Genomic DNA, 19240 nt, shown 5'->3' with positions numbered 1-19240 from the left:
ATCTGGGTAAATAATTATGAAGCCTTATAGAGAGAAAACACATTCTTAAGCCAGCCATAGATGATGCAATTATCTTACCCACCGCCACAAATTGCAGGAAAGAAAATTGCTCGATTCCCCCTTTAACACAGTGTTGATGGGGGAATCCCTCCCATTGAGCTATTGTTTTCTGCCAATGGGGAAGTTACTAAAGTGGGTCAACCATCTAATAAAATTCATTGAACAAAACAGTGATTATTAAGTTCAAAAGTCTTACAAACTCAGATTTGGGTTTGGGTCACCAGAAAATGCTAATGTGCCTTCCATAGGGTTGATCTAACACAGTGGTCTGCAAAATGAGGCCCGTGGGCTGGATGTGACCCTTTGCTTGCCCTTATCTGGCCACTGGGACACCATTGCTTCCACTGATATGAGACACTCTTCCTCCCTCTTACACCAACAATGGGGTATTATTCCTCCCAATGACACCAACGATGAAGCATAAATTCTTCTTCTAACACCAATAATGGGGCACTGTAGCTTCCATTGACACCAAAGGTGGGGCAGTATTTCTCCCACTGACATAAACAACGGGGCGCTATTCCTCCCATTTAACACCAAGTATGGGGCACTATTCCTTCCACTGACACCAACAATGGGGCACTATTCCTCCCATTTACACCAATGTTGGGGCACTATTCCGTCCACTGACATCAATGATTGGGCACTATTTCTCCCTCCCTCTGACACCAACAATGGGGCCCTATTCTCCCCACTGACACCAACGATGGGGACACTGTTCCTCCCATTAATACCAATAATGGGGCTCTATTCCTCCTTCTCCTAACTACAGGGTTGCTGTTTAATGTTTTTACTCCTACTGACTCCCATGCCTGTGGCATTATCTACTCCCACTGGACACAGTCCAGCCGCTTAAATCCTGAGAGACAGTAAACTGTCCATTTGTTTAGAAAGTTTGTAGACCCCTGATCTAACATATGGCCCTCTCTACCCATACAGTGAGTGTTCACAACATCAGAAACTGACCAAACTAAACCCAAGTTTTTAACATGGGCTGAATAGAGAGTGTATGGATTAGTTTCTGAACCTGGTAAAAAAAATTAGAGATTTGAAGTCTTTGGAAGCAAATATGAAAATAGCTACTAAATGTTAGTCAACTCAAATGGGTCTTTGGTGGTCCACCAACTGATACTTTTGAAAAATCTTTACGTATATGGATATAGTGATAAAACCCTTTGTCAAAAAATATATAACTATACAGAAAATAACTAATATACTGTATACTGTGTATATGTGTGTGTATAGATATTAACACAGATGGAGGACTGGTGAGCTTTACGATCGTACAGGACATGTAATGAAATACTATACTGGACTCTGGGCCAGGCCTGGATATAGGGGGGTGCCCCCCAGATTTTAGTTGTGCCCCCCAGACCTCTGAGAGTGCATCCACAAATCCATGAGACCTGATGGGGACAGGTGATGTAAGGGAGCACTCTGATGGGGACATTTGATGTAAGGGAGAACTCTGATGGGGACATTTGATGTAAGGGGGAACTCTTATGGGGACAGTTGACGTAAAGGGGGCACTCTGAGGGGGGCAATTGATGTAAGGGGGCACTCTGATGGGGACAGTTTATCTAAGGGGGAACTCTTATGGGGACAGTTGATATAAAGGGGGCACTCTGAGGGGGGGGGGCAATTGATGTAAGAGGACATTCTGATGGGGACAGTTGATGTAAGGGGAAACTCTGATGGGGACAGTTGATATAAAAGGGGCACTCTGATGGGAACAGTTGATGTAAGGGGGAACTCTGATGGGGGCAGTTGATATAAAGGGGGCACTCTGAAAGGGGTAATTGATGTAAGGGGGGCACTCTGAAGGGGGTAATTGATGTAAGGGGGAACTCTGATGGGGACAGTTTATGTAAAGGGGGCACTCTGAGAGGAGAAATTGATGTAAGGAGGCATTCTGATGAGGCCACTGATGTAAAAGGGGCAGTCTGATGAGGCAATTAATGTAAGAGGGCACTCTGATGTGGACATTTTATGTAAGGGGTACTATGGTGAGGGTACTTTTATAGAAGCCTTGATGTGAGGAGGAACTCTGAGGAGAACTCCTGATATAAGGAGGGACTCTGTTAGGGACATCTAATATAGGGGAGTACAGGTTCTGTTTAATCAGCCTAAACTAATGACAGCCTAATTCATACTAGCATTCCCAGTTCGCTCCTGCACCACCTCTGCACTACCTGTCAGATGTTACTTCTGGGTTAGTACTCCGTGGTACAGAAGTGTGCTGCATGAACAGGGAATACTGGTTTCATGAATCCCTGTCACACTGTTGACATTATGCCCCCTGACTTTTTTTTACTGCACCCCAAGATCAGATAGGCTAGATCCGGCCCTTCTCTGGGCACAAGGAAGCCTAGAGGATATATTTATAGACTTATTTAGTCATGAGTCCTTGTGACCAACATCCTATGTGTGGTACATCAGTTTTGTTGGATATGCTGTGACGTGCAGTATGGGTGTGTCTTTTGCAACAAAGAGTTAAGCTTGGTTTCCTGCTCTGTCTTCTCTTTGACATTTCTATGTTCTTATCATTCTGTGACACTCTGCTGTTATCATTTAGCATTGGCTTACCAGCGTCATCACCAGCTCTGTGACTGGGTCCGTGGGACTGGGAGATCTGCCTGCGTAGGGGTAAGTCTCATTGCTATTGTCAATTAGTTATTATTTGTATCGGTTTAATAAAGAAATATTGTTTGCTAATTATATTATTGTAGAACATTTTGTGAAAATTGTGAACAAGATGTGGTAATGTCTTCAATATATCCTAACTATCTCTCAGGGGATTATACCAATAACAAAACTGCAGAATATGGTGGAATGGAAAAAAAAAACATGCCTGTCACATGTCTTAAAATTAAATAGGTTTAGTACATACAGTATCTCACAGAAGTGAGTACACCCCTCACATTTATGTAAATATTTTATATCTTTTCATGTGTCAACACTGAAGAAATGACATTTTGCTACAATGTAAAGTAGTGAGTGTACAGCTTGTATAACAGTGTAAATGTGCTGTCCCTTCAAAATAACTCAACACACAGCTATTAATGTCTAAACCGCTGGCAGCAAAATGAGTACACCCCTAAGTGAAAATATCCAAATTGGGCACAAAGTGTCAATATTTTGTGTGGCCACCATTATTTACTGCCTTAACCCTCTTGGGCATGGCATTCACCTTCCGTTTGAGGATGCCCTACAGATACTCAATAGGGTTTAGGTCTGGAGACATGCTTGGCCAGTCACCTTTACCCTCAGCTTCTTTAACAAGGCAGTGGTCGTCTTGGAGGTGTGTTTGGGCTCGTTATCATGTTGGAATACTGACCTGCGGCCCAGTCTCCAAAGGGAGGGGATCATGCTCTGCTTCAGTATGTCACAGTACATGTTGGCATTCATGGTTCCCTCAATGAACTGTAGCTCCCCAGTGCCGGCAGCACTCATGCAGCCTCAGACCATGACACTCCCACCACCATGCTTGACTGTAGGCAAGACACACTTGTCTTTGTACTCCTCACCTGGTTGCCGCCACACACGCTTGACACCATCTGAACCAAATCAGTTTATCTTGGTCTCATCAGACCACAGGACATGGTTCCAGTAATCCATGTCCTTAGTCTGCTTGTCTTCAGCAAATTGTTTACAGGCTTTCTTGTGTATCATCTTTAGAAGAGACATCCTTCTGGGACAACAGCCATGCAGACCAATTTGATGCAGTGTGCGGCGTATGGTCTGAGCACTGACAGGCTGACCCCCCACCCCTTCAACCTCTGCAGCAATGCTGGCAGCACTCATACGTCTATTTCCCAAAGACAACCTCTGGATATGAAGCTGAGCATGTGCACTCAACTTCTGTGGTCGATCATGGCAAGGCCTGTTCTGAGTGGAGCCTGTCCTGTTAAACTGCTGTGTGGTCTTGGCCACCGTGCTGCAGCTCAGTTTCAGGGTCTTTGCAATATTCTTATACCCTAGGCCATCTCTATGTAGAGCAACAATTCTTTTTTTCAGATCCTCAGAGAGTTCTTTGCCATGAGGTGCCATGTTGAACTTCCAGTGACCAGTATGAGAGAGTGAGAGCGATAACACACCTGTGAGAGCGATAACACCAAATTTAACACACCTGCTCCCCATTCACACCTGAAACCTTGTATCGCTAATGAGTCACATGACACTGGGGTGGGAAAATGGCTAATTGGGCCCAATTTGGACATTTTCACTTAGGGGTGTACTCACTTTTGTTGCCAGCGGTTTAGACATTAATGGCTGTGTGTTGAGTTATTTTGAGGGGACAGCAAATTTACACTATTTTACAAGCTGTACACTCACTACTTTACATTGTAGCAAAGTATCATTTCTTCAGTGTTGTCACATGAAAAGTATCAGCACAGGGATCTTTATTTTCAGACATGTGACTGTAATCTTCAAATCACATTTTACTGAAAATAAGTGTCATATGGATCCTTATCCTTGTGTGTTAGCTTTGTGAATTGAGACTACAGTAGCTTAGTTTTTAGCATCTTCCTATTTTGTGTACTGTATCAATGACAATATTACCAGCGACCTATTTCAGTAATAAGCACTGGCGATGGCAGAAATAAGGTATTACATGAAAAGTACAATAGCCCATAGCAACAAATGCTGTTGTCTGTGTTGAAATGAGACCAGTACAAGATGGGCTCTGATTGGTCATTTTGCAGTGGTCACCTCCATTTATTGGGATAACCATGCTAATATTGCAACACATATAAATGATTTGAATATACAGTCTGGTCCATAAATATTGGGACATTGACACAATTCTAACATTTTTGGCTCTATACACCACCACAATGGATTTGAAATGAAACGAACAAGATGTGCTGTAACTGCAGACTGTCAGCTTTAATTTGAGGGTATTTACATCCAAATCAGGTGAACGGTGTAGGAATTACAACAGTTTGCATATGTGCCTCCCACTTGTTAAGGGACCAAAAGTAATGGGACAATTGGCTTCTCAGCTGTTCCATGGCCAGGTGTCTGTTATTCCCTCATTATCCCAATTACAATGAGCAGATAAAAGGTCCAGAGTTCATTTCAAGTGTGCTATTTGCATTTGGAATCTGTTGCTGTCAACTCTCAAGATGAGATCCAAAGAGCTGTCACTATCAGTGAAGCAAGCCATCATTAGGCTGAAAAAAATAAACAAACCCATCAGAGAGATAGCAAAAACATTAGGCGTGGCCAAAACAACTGTTTGGTACATTCTTAAAAAGAAGGAACGCACCGGTGAGCTCAGCAACACCAAAAGACCCGGAAGACCACAGAAAACAACTGTGGTGGATGACCGAAGAATTCTTTCCCTGGTGAAGAAAACACCCTTCACAAAAGTTGGCCAGATCAAGAACACTCTCCAGGAGGTAGGTGTATGTGTGTCAAAGTCAACAATCAAGAGAAGACTTCACCAGAGTGAATACAGAGGGTTCACCACAAGATGGAAACCATTGGTGAGCCTCAAAAACAGGAAGGCCAGATTAGAGTTTGCCAAACAACATCTAAAAAAGCCTTCACAGTTCTGGAACAACATCCTATGGACAGATGAGACCAAGATCAACTTGTACCAGAGTGATGGGAAGAGAAGAGTATGGAGAAGGAAAGGAACTGCTCATGATCCTAAGCATACCACCTCATCAGTGAAGCATGGTGGTGGTAGTGTCATGGCGTGGGCATGTATGGCTGCCAATGGAACTGGTTCTCTTGTATTTATTGATGATGTGACTGCTGACAAAAGCAGCAGGATGAATTCTGAAGTGTTTTGGGCAATATTATCTGCTCATATTCAGGCAAATGCTTCAGAACTCATTGGACGCTGCTTCACAGTGCACATGGACAATGACCCAAAGCATACTGCAAAAGCAACCAAAGAGTTTTTTAAGGGAAAGAAGTGGAATGTTATGCAATGGCCAAGTCAATCACCTGACCTGAATCCGATTGAGCATGCATTTCACTTGCTGAAGACAAAACTGAAGGGAAAATGCCCCAAGAACAAGCAGGAACTGAAGACAGTTGCAGTAGAGGCCTGGCAGAGCATCACCAGGGATGAAACCCAGCGTCTGGTGATGTCTATGCGTTCCAGACTTCAGGCTGTAATTGACCGCAAAGGATTTGCAACCAAGTATTAAAAAGTGAAAGTTTGATTTATGATTATTATTCTGTCCTATTACTTTTGGTCCCTTAACAAGTGGGAGGCACATATGCAAACTGTTGTAATTCCTACACCGTTCACCTTATTTGGATGTAAATTTGGATGTAAATACCCTCAAATTAAAGCTGACAGTCTGCAGTTAAAGCACATCTTGTTCATTTCATTTCAAATCCATTGTGGTGGTGTATAGAGCCAAAAATGTTAGAATTGTGTCGATGTCCCAATATTTATGGACCTGACTGTATCTAAAGCCAAAATTATATTTTTTTCATTCTGGTTAGTGTAGGGGAAGGTTAAAACCATTATCATTTTTTGCCATATGTGTCTCATTAGGGAGATGCCCCTTCACTTCCTCATCTGCAGACTTAACAGGAATTGAGAGGATTTCTTTCCAATGTGAGGGAAAATCCCATTTTAGGCTACATTGACATCAGTGAATTAGGTTGGTACGAATTGTAGCAGAAGAAATCTCCTGATTCCTGACGCTGCTCTGAGCGGCTAGGTGCAGCTGCCAGCCCCATTCACTATAATGAAAGGTCGCCAGCGGCCCCAGGTATTCGCAGCTGTCCACACAGCCAGCGAATACCTGCTGTGATCACTGAACTGGACCAGCAGCCACACCTAGCCGTTCAGAGCCGCAGCAGGAATCAGAGGATTCCTGCCGCTACAATTACCACCAGCCTAAATCACCAGTATGAATGTACCCTTAGGCTCTGTTCACACCAATGAGTTTTTTAGTGCTTTTTGCAGAAATGCACTACAGTCCATTTAACATGGTTTCCTATGGAACATGTTCACATCTATGCTTTTTTGAGCTGCTGCGTATTTGGAAAGGGTCAGGGACTTTTTTAAGGGCTAGTTCAGAATAGAAGCAGTTCAGTGCACTTTTTTTCTGCATAAAAAGTGCATGCACAATGTTTTCCAATGGCCCTGGTTCACACTACTGCAGTCAGTTTCAGTCAGTTTCCGGTGCAGAAAAAAAAGTAGAACATGCTGCATTTTTGCTGCACAGAACCATACTGGACCATAGCAAACTGCATCAAAACTGCACCGGAACTGTGTGTGGTGTGAACTGTAAGCAAAAACATATCCGGAGTGCATTTTTTGTAATGTGAACTGGCCCTGAAAGCAAAAAGCAATAGAGTTTAATGGAGAATCTGCTGAAATGCACGGTAGTGCGTTTTCGCCGTGATTTTGCATTTTGCATTTTTGTTCTGCCCTGCAAAGAAAAAAAAATTCCACTTAAAAAAAACGAAAAAAAAAACCAAAACGCAAAATACGTCAGAAACATGGCAAAAACGTTGTAGAAAGATGCTAAATGAACTGCAAAAAGCACTGCAAAATGGACTAAAAGCAAACTGCATAGGTGTAAATGGAGCCTTAGACAGTCTTCATGAAAGCAAGTGTCCCCGTAGGAAGATTTTCCCTCTATTCCTGTTCTGGTTGTAACTTGTAACTAATATGTGGGAAAAAAAGAAAAGAAAATAATCAACCTTGTGTGTAGAACAAAATAAATTGCATTTTTTGTTGACCTTTGGGTTGTCTGCAAATTAGATTATTTGACATAAGCATGAGATATTTCTCCATTTTTTTTTATATGAATCACATTATCTTTGCATTAAATTAACCCTGTTGAAGGGTCTTACATAGCATAGTAACCCCCAGGGGCGGACTGACCATTCGGGATCTCGGGCAATGCCCGAGGGCCCAAGGTCAGTAGGGGGCCCCATGAGATCCCCTGGTACCTTTCATAGGCTTTTTTGGGTGTGGTTTGCGTGTGGGCGAGGACACAGGGGCCCCATGATCCCCTACTGCCCGGGGGCCCCATGAGTTGTTAGTCCGCCCCTGGTAACCCCCCAACTGCAGTGACAATACAGCCCCTTTAGTACTCCTGTGCAGGGGAGGGTGCATGTTGGCCTTTGTACCAGGAGCACTAAAGGTACAATGCAGCACTGGGGGGTACCTGCTATAAAGCTATATGGTTTTGTGTGAGGCTACCACAGGTTCACTTTAAATAGTTTTTATGTAAGATTTGAACTTTCTGAACTGGCTACTCTGTCCATGCCCCCTGCTGATTGCAGATCTATTGGTCTGACTCAGTAGGGGGGAGTTGGACTTCTGCAGTAAGATCGCTGTTCTCACATGGATAGCAGTGTTCATTAGCTGCAGGCTAGTGGCGGGGGACTGGATCGATAAATGGCCATGGGGTATTCTTGCACTGGAGATAACCGGTAAGACATTCATTGCCTATCACTTTGGTGCACCTTGGAACAATGGGTGCAGTTTTTTTGCAAGATGTTAAAGCGGAGTTCCAGGGAAATTGTAAAGAATAAAAAAAGACAAAAACTATAGCTGCTGACTTTTATGAAACAGCCACTCACCTGTCCCTCGATCCTGCAGTGTCCTCCCCGCAGCCCATTTCACCAGCCATCCTGTGTTTCCGGCACTGGCATCTTCAGTGTTTGCAACCAGCTGTGACAGCTTTTAGCTTCACAGCTGGGTGCCCACTGCGCATGTGCAAGTAGCGCTGCGCTTTCTGAATGGTCCTGTAGTCTTCTTGGACCTGTCATGTCTCCAAGAAGACTACGAGGAGGGAGGTGGGCAGGACAACTTCCACTTCCGATTACCTAGGTCAGTGGTCGGCAAGCCGCAGCTCGCGAGCCACATGCGGCTCTTTACACATTTTAATGCGGCTCTTCTGTGTGCTGGGCGCCCGCTCCCCTCCCTCCTCTTGGGCGGCTGCCCAAAAGTCAGGACTCTGCAGCTACGGCCCGGCGGACCTTTTAATCTCGCGGAGTGTGGCAAACATTGGCTGTCAGGATGTAGGCGGGGCAGCGTGACGAACTCCTCTCCTCTCACAGTCCGTCCTGAAGACCGGAACGGCGCGGGAACACGGCGAGAGGAACGTGCGGAGCAAAGGTAAGTGAATTGACACAATATGGGGGATGAATTACTATATGGGGGATGAATTACTATGGGGGATGAATTACTATAGGGGGGATGAATTACTATATGGGGGATGAATTACTATGGGGGATGAATTACTATATGGGGGATGAATTACTATGGGGGATGAATTACTATGGGGGATGAATTACTATATGGGGGATGAATTACTATATGGTGGGTGAATTACTATATGGGGGATGAATTACTATGGGGGATGAATTACTATATGGGGGATTAATTACTATGGGGGATGAATTACTATATGGGGGATGAATTACTATGGGGGATGAATTACTATATGGGGGATGAATTACTATATGGGGGATGAATTACTATGGGGGATGAATTACTATATGGGGGATGAATTACTATATGGGGGATGAATTACTATGGGGGATGAATTACTATATGGGGGATGAATTACTATGGGGGATGAATTACTATATGGGGGATGAATTACTATGGGGGATGAATTACTATATGGGGGATGTATTTTCAGTTTTAAAAATGTGGCTCTCAAAATAAATTTCAATCGTGGTTTTGGCGAGATTTGGCTCAGTTGAAAAAAAAGGTTGCCCACCACTGACCTAGGTGATCGCAGAGGAAGTGGGAGGGGGTACCTGTCAATTTCAGGTACTCCCTCCCCCCACTCTCCAAAGGTGCGAATCCTTAATGGGGACCAGAGACCAGTCTTTAAAGTGGAACTTCTCCTTTTGGGTGGAGCTCTGCTTTAACTGGACTTTAAAGCGGAGTTCAAGTCAGTTTTGTGTTTATTAAAAGTCAGCAGCTACAAAAACTGTAGCTGCTGACTTTTAATAAACACACACTTTCCTGTCCCAGGGTCCAGCGATGTTCTCACCTGCGCAGTCCCTTCTCTCCCTGGCACCGGCATCACAACTGTGGGCACCAGGCTGTGACAGCTTGTGGCTTCACAGCCGAGTGCCCGCTGCTCATGCACAAGTCACGCTGTGCATCCTAATTTGTCCGGAAGTCTTCTGGGACCTGTGAAGGTTCCCAGGGGACTACCGGGAGGAAGGAGGGGGGCCAAACTTCAGGCTCACTTTGCCGCGATGAACTGAGCCGGAAGTGGGAGCGGGTACCTGTCAAAAACAGGTATGCGCTCCCCCCAAAAGGTGCCAAGTATGGCAGTGGAGGGGGGGGAGGAAGCAAACAAGCAGAGCTTCCTCTTTTGTATTTTATTATCCTTCACAGAGATCACAGACTGTGGGGGATGGGAATTAACAAAGAGTGGCACAGGCATAAAGCCTGAACCAACCTTCTAAACTGAGAACACAGAGGAGATCCTTCTCCTAATTAGGAAAGGGGACACAAAACTCTAATCTGGTCTGATGTATATGCTATGTCTGTGCCAGACTTGGCATATCGAGCAGGAGAGCTGAAGCTGCTTGCTCTGGCTCCCACTACCCCCCCCCCCCCCAATCCAGCTCAGCTGAGAAGAATGAGACAATTAAGCAAGATTGTTAACCCTGTTCTGTCTATGAAGTGCCTTCACAACACGGGCAGAGAGAGACGTGTGCCACCTGGCAGGTCACCAGCAGGCAGCTCACATCCAATATGCCAGGTCCACTCTGGCAGGGATATGTGGAAATGTCTTTTACTCTAAAATAGAAACTGCCATCGGGGGCACAGATAGACCTGAAATAGATCTATCTGCATTGATAATTTGGCGCCCCTGGCACCAACTCCCAATGTCGTCATGTGCTTTTCTCCAGGCAGACAGAGTAATCTCTGTTCATGTCCTCTTCAGTATCAACATCTACTTCTTGGACTGAGACAGACCTGAACTGGGACAAAACATAGGCCCAGGCATTTTAGACTGAGCAGCCCACATCCCCCGCAGCAGCCAGCAGAAGAAAGGAGGGAGGAACCCGGCAGTACTGTGGGGGAAGGGGAGGGAGCTGAGAGAGAGCACAGGGGGACCAGGAAAGTGGACAGGGGCCAAAGGGCAGCAGAAAGAAGATGGATAGGAGCAGAAGTGTAACTAGAACCTTGAAGGCCCTGGTGCAAAAAACCTTGAAGGTCTCCCTTGACCTCTGGTCCCAGGGCCCCCTTCCCCCCAGGGTCCTTCTCACTGATCCCAGAACCTTTTACATGTTGTGCAGCAGGGACCTCCCACTGTGGTGGAATGCCAGGGCCCAGTCTCAAGTGTGACCTTTGCGTCCCAGTAGTTCTGCCAATGGGTGCTATTTTTGGGTGTTCTGTATCGCCTCCCAGGCGCTGCCTTTAGTGACAGGAAGGCTGCATGGGCCCCCTGAAACTCCACCAGTGAAGCATTAACAATGGGGGGATCAGAGAGCAGTACACAGTGTATGGGGGAGCAGTATACAGGGAAGGGGAGCAGTGGGCAGTATACAGTGGGGGGGAGTAGTGAGCACTATACGGGGGGAACAGTGAGCAGTATATGAGGGGGCAATGGGCAGTATACAGTGGGAAGGGAGCAGTGAGCAGTTTACAGGGGGCGGGGAGCAGTGAACAGCATGAAGTGTACTAACCACAGTAGAAGGCTGATGCATTGCAGATGGAGGGGCTTGGAGTTACTCACCATATGGATGAAGGTTAAGACTCCCAAGTCGACATCTATGCTCCTCCTCCCAGTCCCAGACCATTTCAAGCAAGAGCAGCCACCCATACATGTGAGTGAATATGATCACACCCCGCCCCATCCACCAGCTCGGTCAGTCAGTGGAGAAGCTACCAAGCTGAGAGAGATGCCATCAGATCTTCCAGTCACAGGAGGTTACATGCCGGACACATAAGCTGCACTGTACCCCGGGGAGAAACCAAAGGCAGCCTGTTGCTCCCTATGGGTTCCATGGTTGCATAGATAGAGGAGCCCGCACAGGCTCCTTGCAGCATGGCCAGGGCCACCTGGGTGGCACATAGGGAGGCCGATCCGTCTATTTCTCCAATGCCACCACTGAATGCCTGCAGTAGGGAGTGGAGGAAGCGATCATTCAGCGGCGGCATTAGAGTAATAGATGGATCACCCCCCCAAGTGCCAACCAGCTGCGCCTCCTATCCAGGCGGCGCCAGCTCACTGGGCAAATGTCCGGTATGCCCTATGGCCAGTCCGGGCCTGGACTGAGATATTGGCTCAGAGATGACACAATGTAAATTGTGGTGCCTGTACAGTTTACAGGACCCTGCCACAATCTCCCACCATGTTACTTGCTACAAAGTTGCAGTGTTGCAGTCTGATCAGTAGGGAAGAGAAGACTTTGGGCTCGTTCACACATGCAGGGCTCTGTGAAAAAACATCTGCATTGGATTGTGCTTCAGAGGAGACTTGATAGGCAGTGAGGAGGCATTATGCAGCCTTCTCACTGCCTGATTTAACTCTCTAAATGTTGCACTACTGTACTGCAACTGTGCATTGGGCAGTTTCGGGAAGGATGTGGTATGACCACATATACTTACATTAGTTGTGTCTGGTAGTGGTAATGGTCACTGAATGTGACATGCTGTTTCATTTTTGCCATGTCCATGAAGCACAGAATTGTGGCCACAGCATGTTATGGTGGGTGGTTAGGGGGTGGTAAAACAGTGGCTTGGTTGCCTGGTTTTACTGTCTCCTAACTGCATGTATGAATGAAGCCTAAGGAATAGTTTCTCCTGCCTGCAGAAGACTGATAACATCAGAAGTACGGAACTGTGAGGAAGGATTAGCATAGCTGAATTTATTCTCTTTTGAGAAGAGGTGATTAAGGGGGATATGACCACCATGTATAAATACATCAGTGGGTCATATAATGAACTCGGTGTAGAGTTATTCACCCTAAGGTCTTCATAAAAGACAAGGAGGCACTCTACATCTGAAAGAAAATAGATTTAACCTTCACATATGGAAAGACATCTTCACAGTAAGAGATGTGAAAATGTGGAATAGACTCCCTCAAGAACTAGTTTTGGCCAGCTCAATACATCATCTTGAAAAAGAGATTGATGCATCCTGAAAGGCACAAATATAACTGGATATGAACATTTATAGGTAATAACCCCAAGGATTGTTGATAAAGAGAATAGCCCATTGCCTTCTGAGGGATCAGGAAGAAAATGTTTCCCCCCACTGCAGCAAATTGGACCATGCTTTTTAGGGGTTTTTTTTATTAATTCCTCTGGTTTGACTGTGGGTATAGCAGGGCTCAAAAAAGTTACTGAGATGTCTACTTTAAAGTAGAATTCTAGCCTAACACTTAAGTTGGCCATACATGGGTCAATTTTTTTAGTTCAATCAGCAGGTTGAATGAAAGAAACTGACCTGATTCCCCCATCCACACATTTGAGGTGGATACGAAAATCCTCCATACTATGTCATTGTATTCTGTCAGTGGAGAGACATCCCTGGCATCAGAATACACAGATCAGGTCTGCAGCCTATTGCCTGTGCTGCTGATTGTGCAAAAATATACCAAAAGGGAGGTTGAACAGGAGATGATTCATAGATCAACTTCTGTTCAACGACATTGGTCACACTGTTTATACACATCTTTTATACGCAGGTTAGGCAGTGTAGATAGAAGGAGGGGTGGCATTTAAGGCATATTTAAGATGGCCATACATTAATCAAACTTCAGCTGGTTCAGCAAGGACCTGAGTATACCTGTAGGCAGCAAGGGCCTGAGTATACCTGTAGGCAGCAAGGAACTGAGTATACCTGTAGGTAGCAAGGACCTGTGTATAAAAGATTTGTATACTTTTTAGTCTACTCCGGTTGGGTCATGTGATCTCCTGTGTCAGCAAGCAGAGGCTGTAGGGTAGAGGAGGGAGTGGATGGAAATTCCAGGAGCTGTGGCCTCACTTATAGGCTCCCATGGCCCAGCCATTTTTTGGCACTCCCTCCTCTACTCTGCAGCCACTGCTCACTGACATGGGGGATTGGGGGTCGAAGCAACAAATCACTTGATCGGATGGGAGCAGAACAAGAATAGGGAAGCACGTTTTAAAATGTGCGTTTTGTAAACAGGTAGGGGGCGCGTGCGAGGCGCGCCGCCGCCCTACCTGTCCCACCGATCAGAGCCGCGGATGTCAGTCGTCGGGTCACAGCCGGTCGTTACTGGCTATGTCCCGGCGATCGGCAGCAACCGCTGACAGAGAGCACAGCTGCAGTAGCTGTGCTTTCTGTCAGTTCCCTGACAGCTCCAGGACAAGCTGATCGGAACAGAAGAGTTTCTCTCTCCCGATCAGCGGTGTTCCCTGCAGTACACACCCCCACCCCCTAGTAAAACACTCCCCTCACACAGTTAACCCTTTTCCTGAAAAATAAACTTAACCCCTTCCTCCCCAGTGCCATTAGTACAGTGTCAGTGTTTTTTTTCTGCACTGATCACTGTATTGGTGTCACTGGGGATGTCAGTGACCCCAAGTCAGTACCCCCCAATGTCAGAATGTCCGCCGCAGTCCTGCCATAAGTCGCTGATCGCCGCCATAAGTCACTGATTATAAGTTGCTGATCGCCGCCATTATTAGTATAAAAAAACCTAAGAATCCGAGTATCTTTCCTGCCATTTGTAAACGCTATAACTTTCACGTAAACCAATTAATTTACACGTATTAGGTTTTTTTTTTAGCAAAGACATGTCGCAGAATGCATTTTGGCAGAAATTTATGACTAAATTTGATTTTTAAAATTTTTTTTACTGGACATGTTTTATAGCAAAAAGTCCAAAATATTGTTTTTTTCCTCAAAATTGTCCGCCTTTTTTTTATAGCGCAAAAAATAAAAACCGCACAGGCGATCAAATACCACCGAAAGAAAGCTAAATTTTTTGGGAAAAAAAGGATGTAAATTTCATTTATGTACCGTATTGCAAGACCGCGCAATTGTCCGTTAAACTAGCGCAGCGCTGTATAGCAAAAAAATGGCGTAAATTGCAGTATTTATACCATAGTTTGTAGACGCTGTAACTGTCACACAAAGCAATCAATATACACTTATTGGGATTTTTTTTACCAAAAACATGTAGCAGAATACATTTTGGCCTAAATTTATAACCAACTTTGAGTTTGCTATATATTTTTTATAGCTGAAAGTAAAAAATATTGTTTTTCTTCAAAATTTTTGTCCTTTTTTTGTTTATAGCGTGAAAAATAAAAAGCGTACAGGTGATCAAATACCACCGAAAGAAAGCTCTATTTGTGTGAAAAAAAGGACGTAAATTTTGTTTGGGTGCAGCATTGCATGACCGCGCAATTATCAGCTGAATTAGTGCAGCACCGAGTAGCAAAAAGAGGCCTGGTCATTAAGGGGGGTAAATCCTCTGGAGGTCAAGTGGTTAAACAGGTAAAGCAGGAAAGGTAGCAAGAATGGAGACGGAACATTTTTACACATAGTGTTAGACTGGAAATCTACTTTAGGAATAGCTTTCTGGTCAATGAACAATTGATTGGAGACAATTTCTAACAACCAATGTACTCTTGTTTTTTATTAACTGAAATATTTATATTTTCAGACATAATCATGAAGCTTGGGTCCTGCTTGTTTCTACTGTTGGCCTCTATGTCTCATGTGGTCTCTGGATGTCCTTCCTCGTGCCGCTGCAGCTCAGGCATTGTGGACTGCAGCTATAATAACCTTGACACCCAGTCCATTCCAGCCTCATTTCCCTCTTCTACAGAGGTGATTCGTCTTGACCAGAACAACCTAAGCTCCATCCCCAGTGGTCTCCTGGACCGTCTTCCCAATTTAAGAGAGGTGCATTTAAAACATAATCCCTGGCACTGTGATTGTAGCATCCTATACTTGCGTAGCTGGTTGCAAGCACAGCAGAAGAAATCACTATACCGAGAAGTCATCTGTGAATCTCCAGAGTCACTAAGGGGACGAGTCATCATGTACCTAACGGAGGATGAACTTGTGACCACCTGTCAATACTGGTACTGTAACCTTGCCCTGGTTTCCCAGCTCTGTCTCTGTATTTTCATTGTAGTTCAAGGCATCCTTCTGATTTTTGTTATTTTTTCCTTGCGCCGCTTCCAGAGGATTGCCAGGGAAGCACGACGTACAGCCAAGGAACTGCAACAGAACTCTGAGACCTATGCCTATGACAACATACCACTCTGCAGCTTTGATAGGACATAAAAAAGACAGTGAAATAGCATCAGAAATATGTCCTCTTACTAGCTGGTTTGAACTGTGCACATTGAAAGCTGCACTTACATATTATATTATTAATCGAAAACATTTTTTATGTTTTGTTAAAAGAAAGTAGAACTGAATTGGTAAACTAATACTATATCCATGAATAGGCCATTGCATGTGTTTCTGATATTGGGCACCTTTCTATGGTCTACATTGTCTTTCTTACTGAATGTTTTCTGGATATGTTCCAGTACTCTACTGTTTATTGAAATTTGGTTATTCCAGTATTGCCCTGGAAGTTAATGCCTTTTTACATGACAAAACATTCTCTTTTCTGTATGATTGCCTGTATTGAGTCTATTGAGTCTACAACTGTGACTTGCCTAACTTTTGCTAAAATAAAGGAATTATAAAAAATAAAAGAAAAAGAAAGTAGAACTGAAGTCAAAACTTTTTTTTCATTTTGGATAGAGTAAGGGGAAGTTAAAAACTCCTGTCAGGTTACTTTTGCTGTGTCCCATTGGGGAGATTTCCATTCACTTTCTGTCCCATAGCCACAAGAGGAAATTAAAAGAAACCCCTTAAGGAAGGGGAAAATATTTGGTAGTCACCAAGGTCACCAGATCTAATGTCCAAATTGAAAGTTTTCCCCTTTATGTGACCATTCAAAATTTGACATTTTCTTTTGCTTTAACTTTTGGTGATAAAGGTCACCAGGACAAAAAGAGAGGGGGAATCTGTCTAACAGGGGCACAGACAACAATACAAACTAACAGGTGCTCTAATCCCTCTACTCCCTACCCAAAACTAAAAACGAATGTTTTGTCATCGGTTATATTTCAAATAAAATACACAGAACCACACAGCTTAAGCACATAAGGAAAGAGTGTCTAACTTTTGAGTCTACTGTTTTGAGTCTACTGTTCGCCAACTGATGATGTCTCCTGGCTGAACCGAAACATGAAATCAGAAGGTCACAAAAGCAGAACTTAGAAGACTAGAGTTACGAAGAGTAGCCACCTGATGCCACTGCAGCCAACTCTAGACATCATAATCCAAGCCAAAGCTCAATGAAGATAAGGTGCTGCGGTGATGTACAGTTCACCTTTTCAGTTGGCGGACACCATAAGTATAAGACATGCAGCTTCTGGACAACAGTTAACATATAAGCATTGGTCAGAAAAATGGGAATCCCTGTTAGTTGCTCTAACTTTGGCTCTGATAACAGATGCCACACTTCATGGTAACTCAACAAGGGTCATGTAGTGACCATACACTAGTAGAATCTTGTACAAAAATGTTTATTTTTTAAATATTTTTGATTTTCTATTTTTTAAATAGATGTTCTTTTTCAACCATAGTGACAAGAAAATTAGAAGGGGCAAGATGGAAAATTTTTCTCCAGTAATCACATAAAATCAATTATTAAAACCAAATGAAATTTGGTAGCCTTTTAACAACATTGCTCAAGTTTCTGTTGGTGTTATCGAACTTCCCGACAAGATTTTTCATACAAACTTTTTGTTTGAAAATCTGATGATGTATGGCCAGCACACAAACACCTTTGTGTGTTTGACACTAAAGCTGGTCATAGATGATGCGATTTTCTTTCCTGCAACCACGGGCCAGTCAGTATTGAGCCATCCCGCCAGGAGAACACAGTGATTACTGCTAGTGGCTATAATAGTTACTAGCAATAATTAAACCCAATGTGATTCTGCGCTTTGATAAAATATAAAAAATAAACAAAAGCAGCTAGTACAGGTATAAAATACTAAACCACAATAAACGTAATAAAGAAAGTGCAGCACTAAATGCTATATTCGAAATAGTGACAGTCCACCATGATCAAATGACTGTCCACATCAAGAAATGTCCATAATAATGGGTGCGCTTCACACAATAGAAGAAGAAGAAAGAGACCCACTTTTCCAACAGGACTGAAGAGAGAGTGACATTCTTAGTTACTTCTGGTGTCCACAGGTGAATGAACCCTTACCGGAACTGTTGGGCTCTCAATTTAATGAAAAGCCAAAAGCGTGTAAGGGGATCAATCCCACAACAAATTCACACTGTATGGCAGTACTCCACTCCTATGGCTCCACTGTACCTTCACTCTCCATCAGTAGCACTATATAGAATAGATAAAAGCAATGGGTAAATATCAAAACATTGCAGAGCTGCAGCAATCCCGATGCATAACAAATTCCGCTCAGCGTGGTGAAGTCACATCAGGGTCCACCCAACATGTTTTGTCATAGGATTGATGTCATCAGGGGCTCAACGTGTTGGGTGGAGCCTGACATGACCTTACCACGCTGAGTGGCCATCAGTCAGATTCTGTTATGCATTGGGATTTCAGCTTTTCGATGTTTTGATTAAATTGAGAGACCTGTAGTCACCAGAAGTAACCTAAAGTGTCCCTCTTTGTTCAGTCCTGTTGGAAAAGTGGGTCTTTTTCTTCTTCTTTTATTGCATGAAGTACACCAATTATCATGTACATTTCTTGATGTGGACATTCATTTGATCATGTTGGACTGTCACTATTTAAAATATGGTGTTTAGCGCTGCACTTTATTTATTAGGTTTATTGCTAGCAATAATTTCATGTAAAATCTGACAGGCTGGTTTTCCCTAAGTTGATCAATCAATCCACTTGTGCAAAAATATATAAATAAAACAAATGATGTAGCGCTGCTTAGTCAAATTTTCGAAACTAAATATAACACATCTGTGCAAAAATAAATATAGACAAAATACTAGGTATGGCTTCAGTACATCAGTCTATATATCATATAAGTGTCCAACACCAATAAAATTCTTAAAATTCACTTGTGCAATCTTATGCCACCAAAGTGCTCCCAGAACTCTCATCTTCAAATCTCTTTCAGATAACACATATGAATATATTTTCGTTGTTCTCCTCCACTCCTTATGAATAC

At 43.8% G+C, this 19240-nt stretch overlaps 1 protein-coding gene across 1 annotated transcript; it reads left to right on the top strand.

Annotated features, from left to right (window-relative positions):
• The first annotated feature begins 2598 nt into the window (after positions 1–2598).
• GP1BB (glycoprotein Ib platelet subunit beta) lies at positions 2599–16736 on the top strand. Its single transcript, XM_089672497.1, has 2 exons — positions 2599–2706; positions 15670–16736. Exon 2 carries the CDS (start codon positions 15678–15680, stop codon positions 16296–16298), a length of 621 nt encoding a protein of 206 aa, XP_089528623.1. The 5' UTR covers positions 2599–2706; positions 15670–15677; the 3' UTR covers positions 16299–16736.
• The last annotated feature ends 2504 nt before the right edge of the window (positions 16737–19240 follow it).

Source organism: Staurois parvus, unplaced genomic scaffold (assembly GCF_062004578.1).
Source record: "Staurois parvus isolate SC_StPar_1 unplaced genomic scaffold, SC_StPar_1.0 ptg000129l, whole genome shotgun sequence".
NCBI classification, from domain to species: Eukaryota; Metazoa; Chordata; class Amphibia; order Anura; family Ranidae; genus Staurois; species Staurois parvus.
This window is presented reverse-complemented; position numbering and strand designations above follow the sequence as displayed.

What these genes read in the sequence shown, in the direction of transcription:
- GP1BB (XM_089672497.1), top strand. Translation starts at nt 15,678, where the DNA reads ATGAAGCTTGGGTCCTGCTTGTTTCTACTGTTGGCCTCTATGTCTCAT.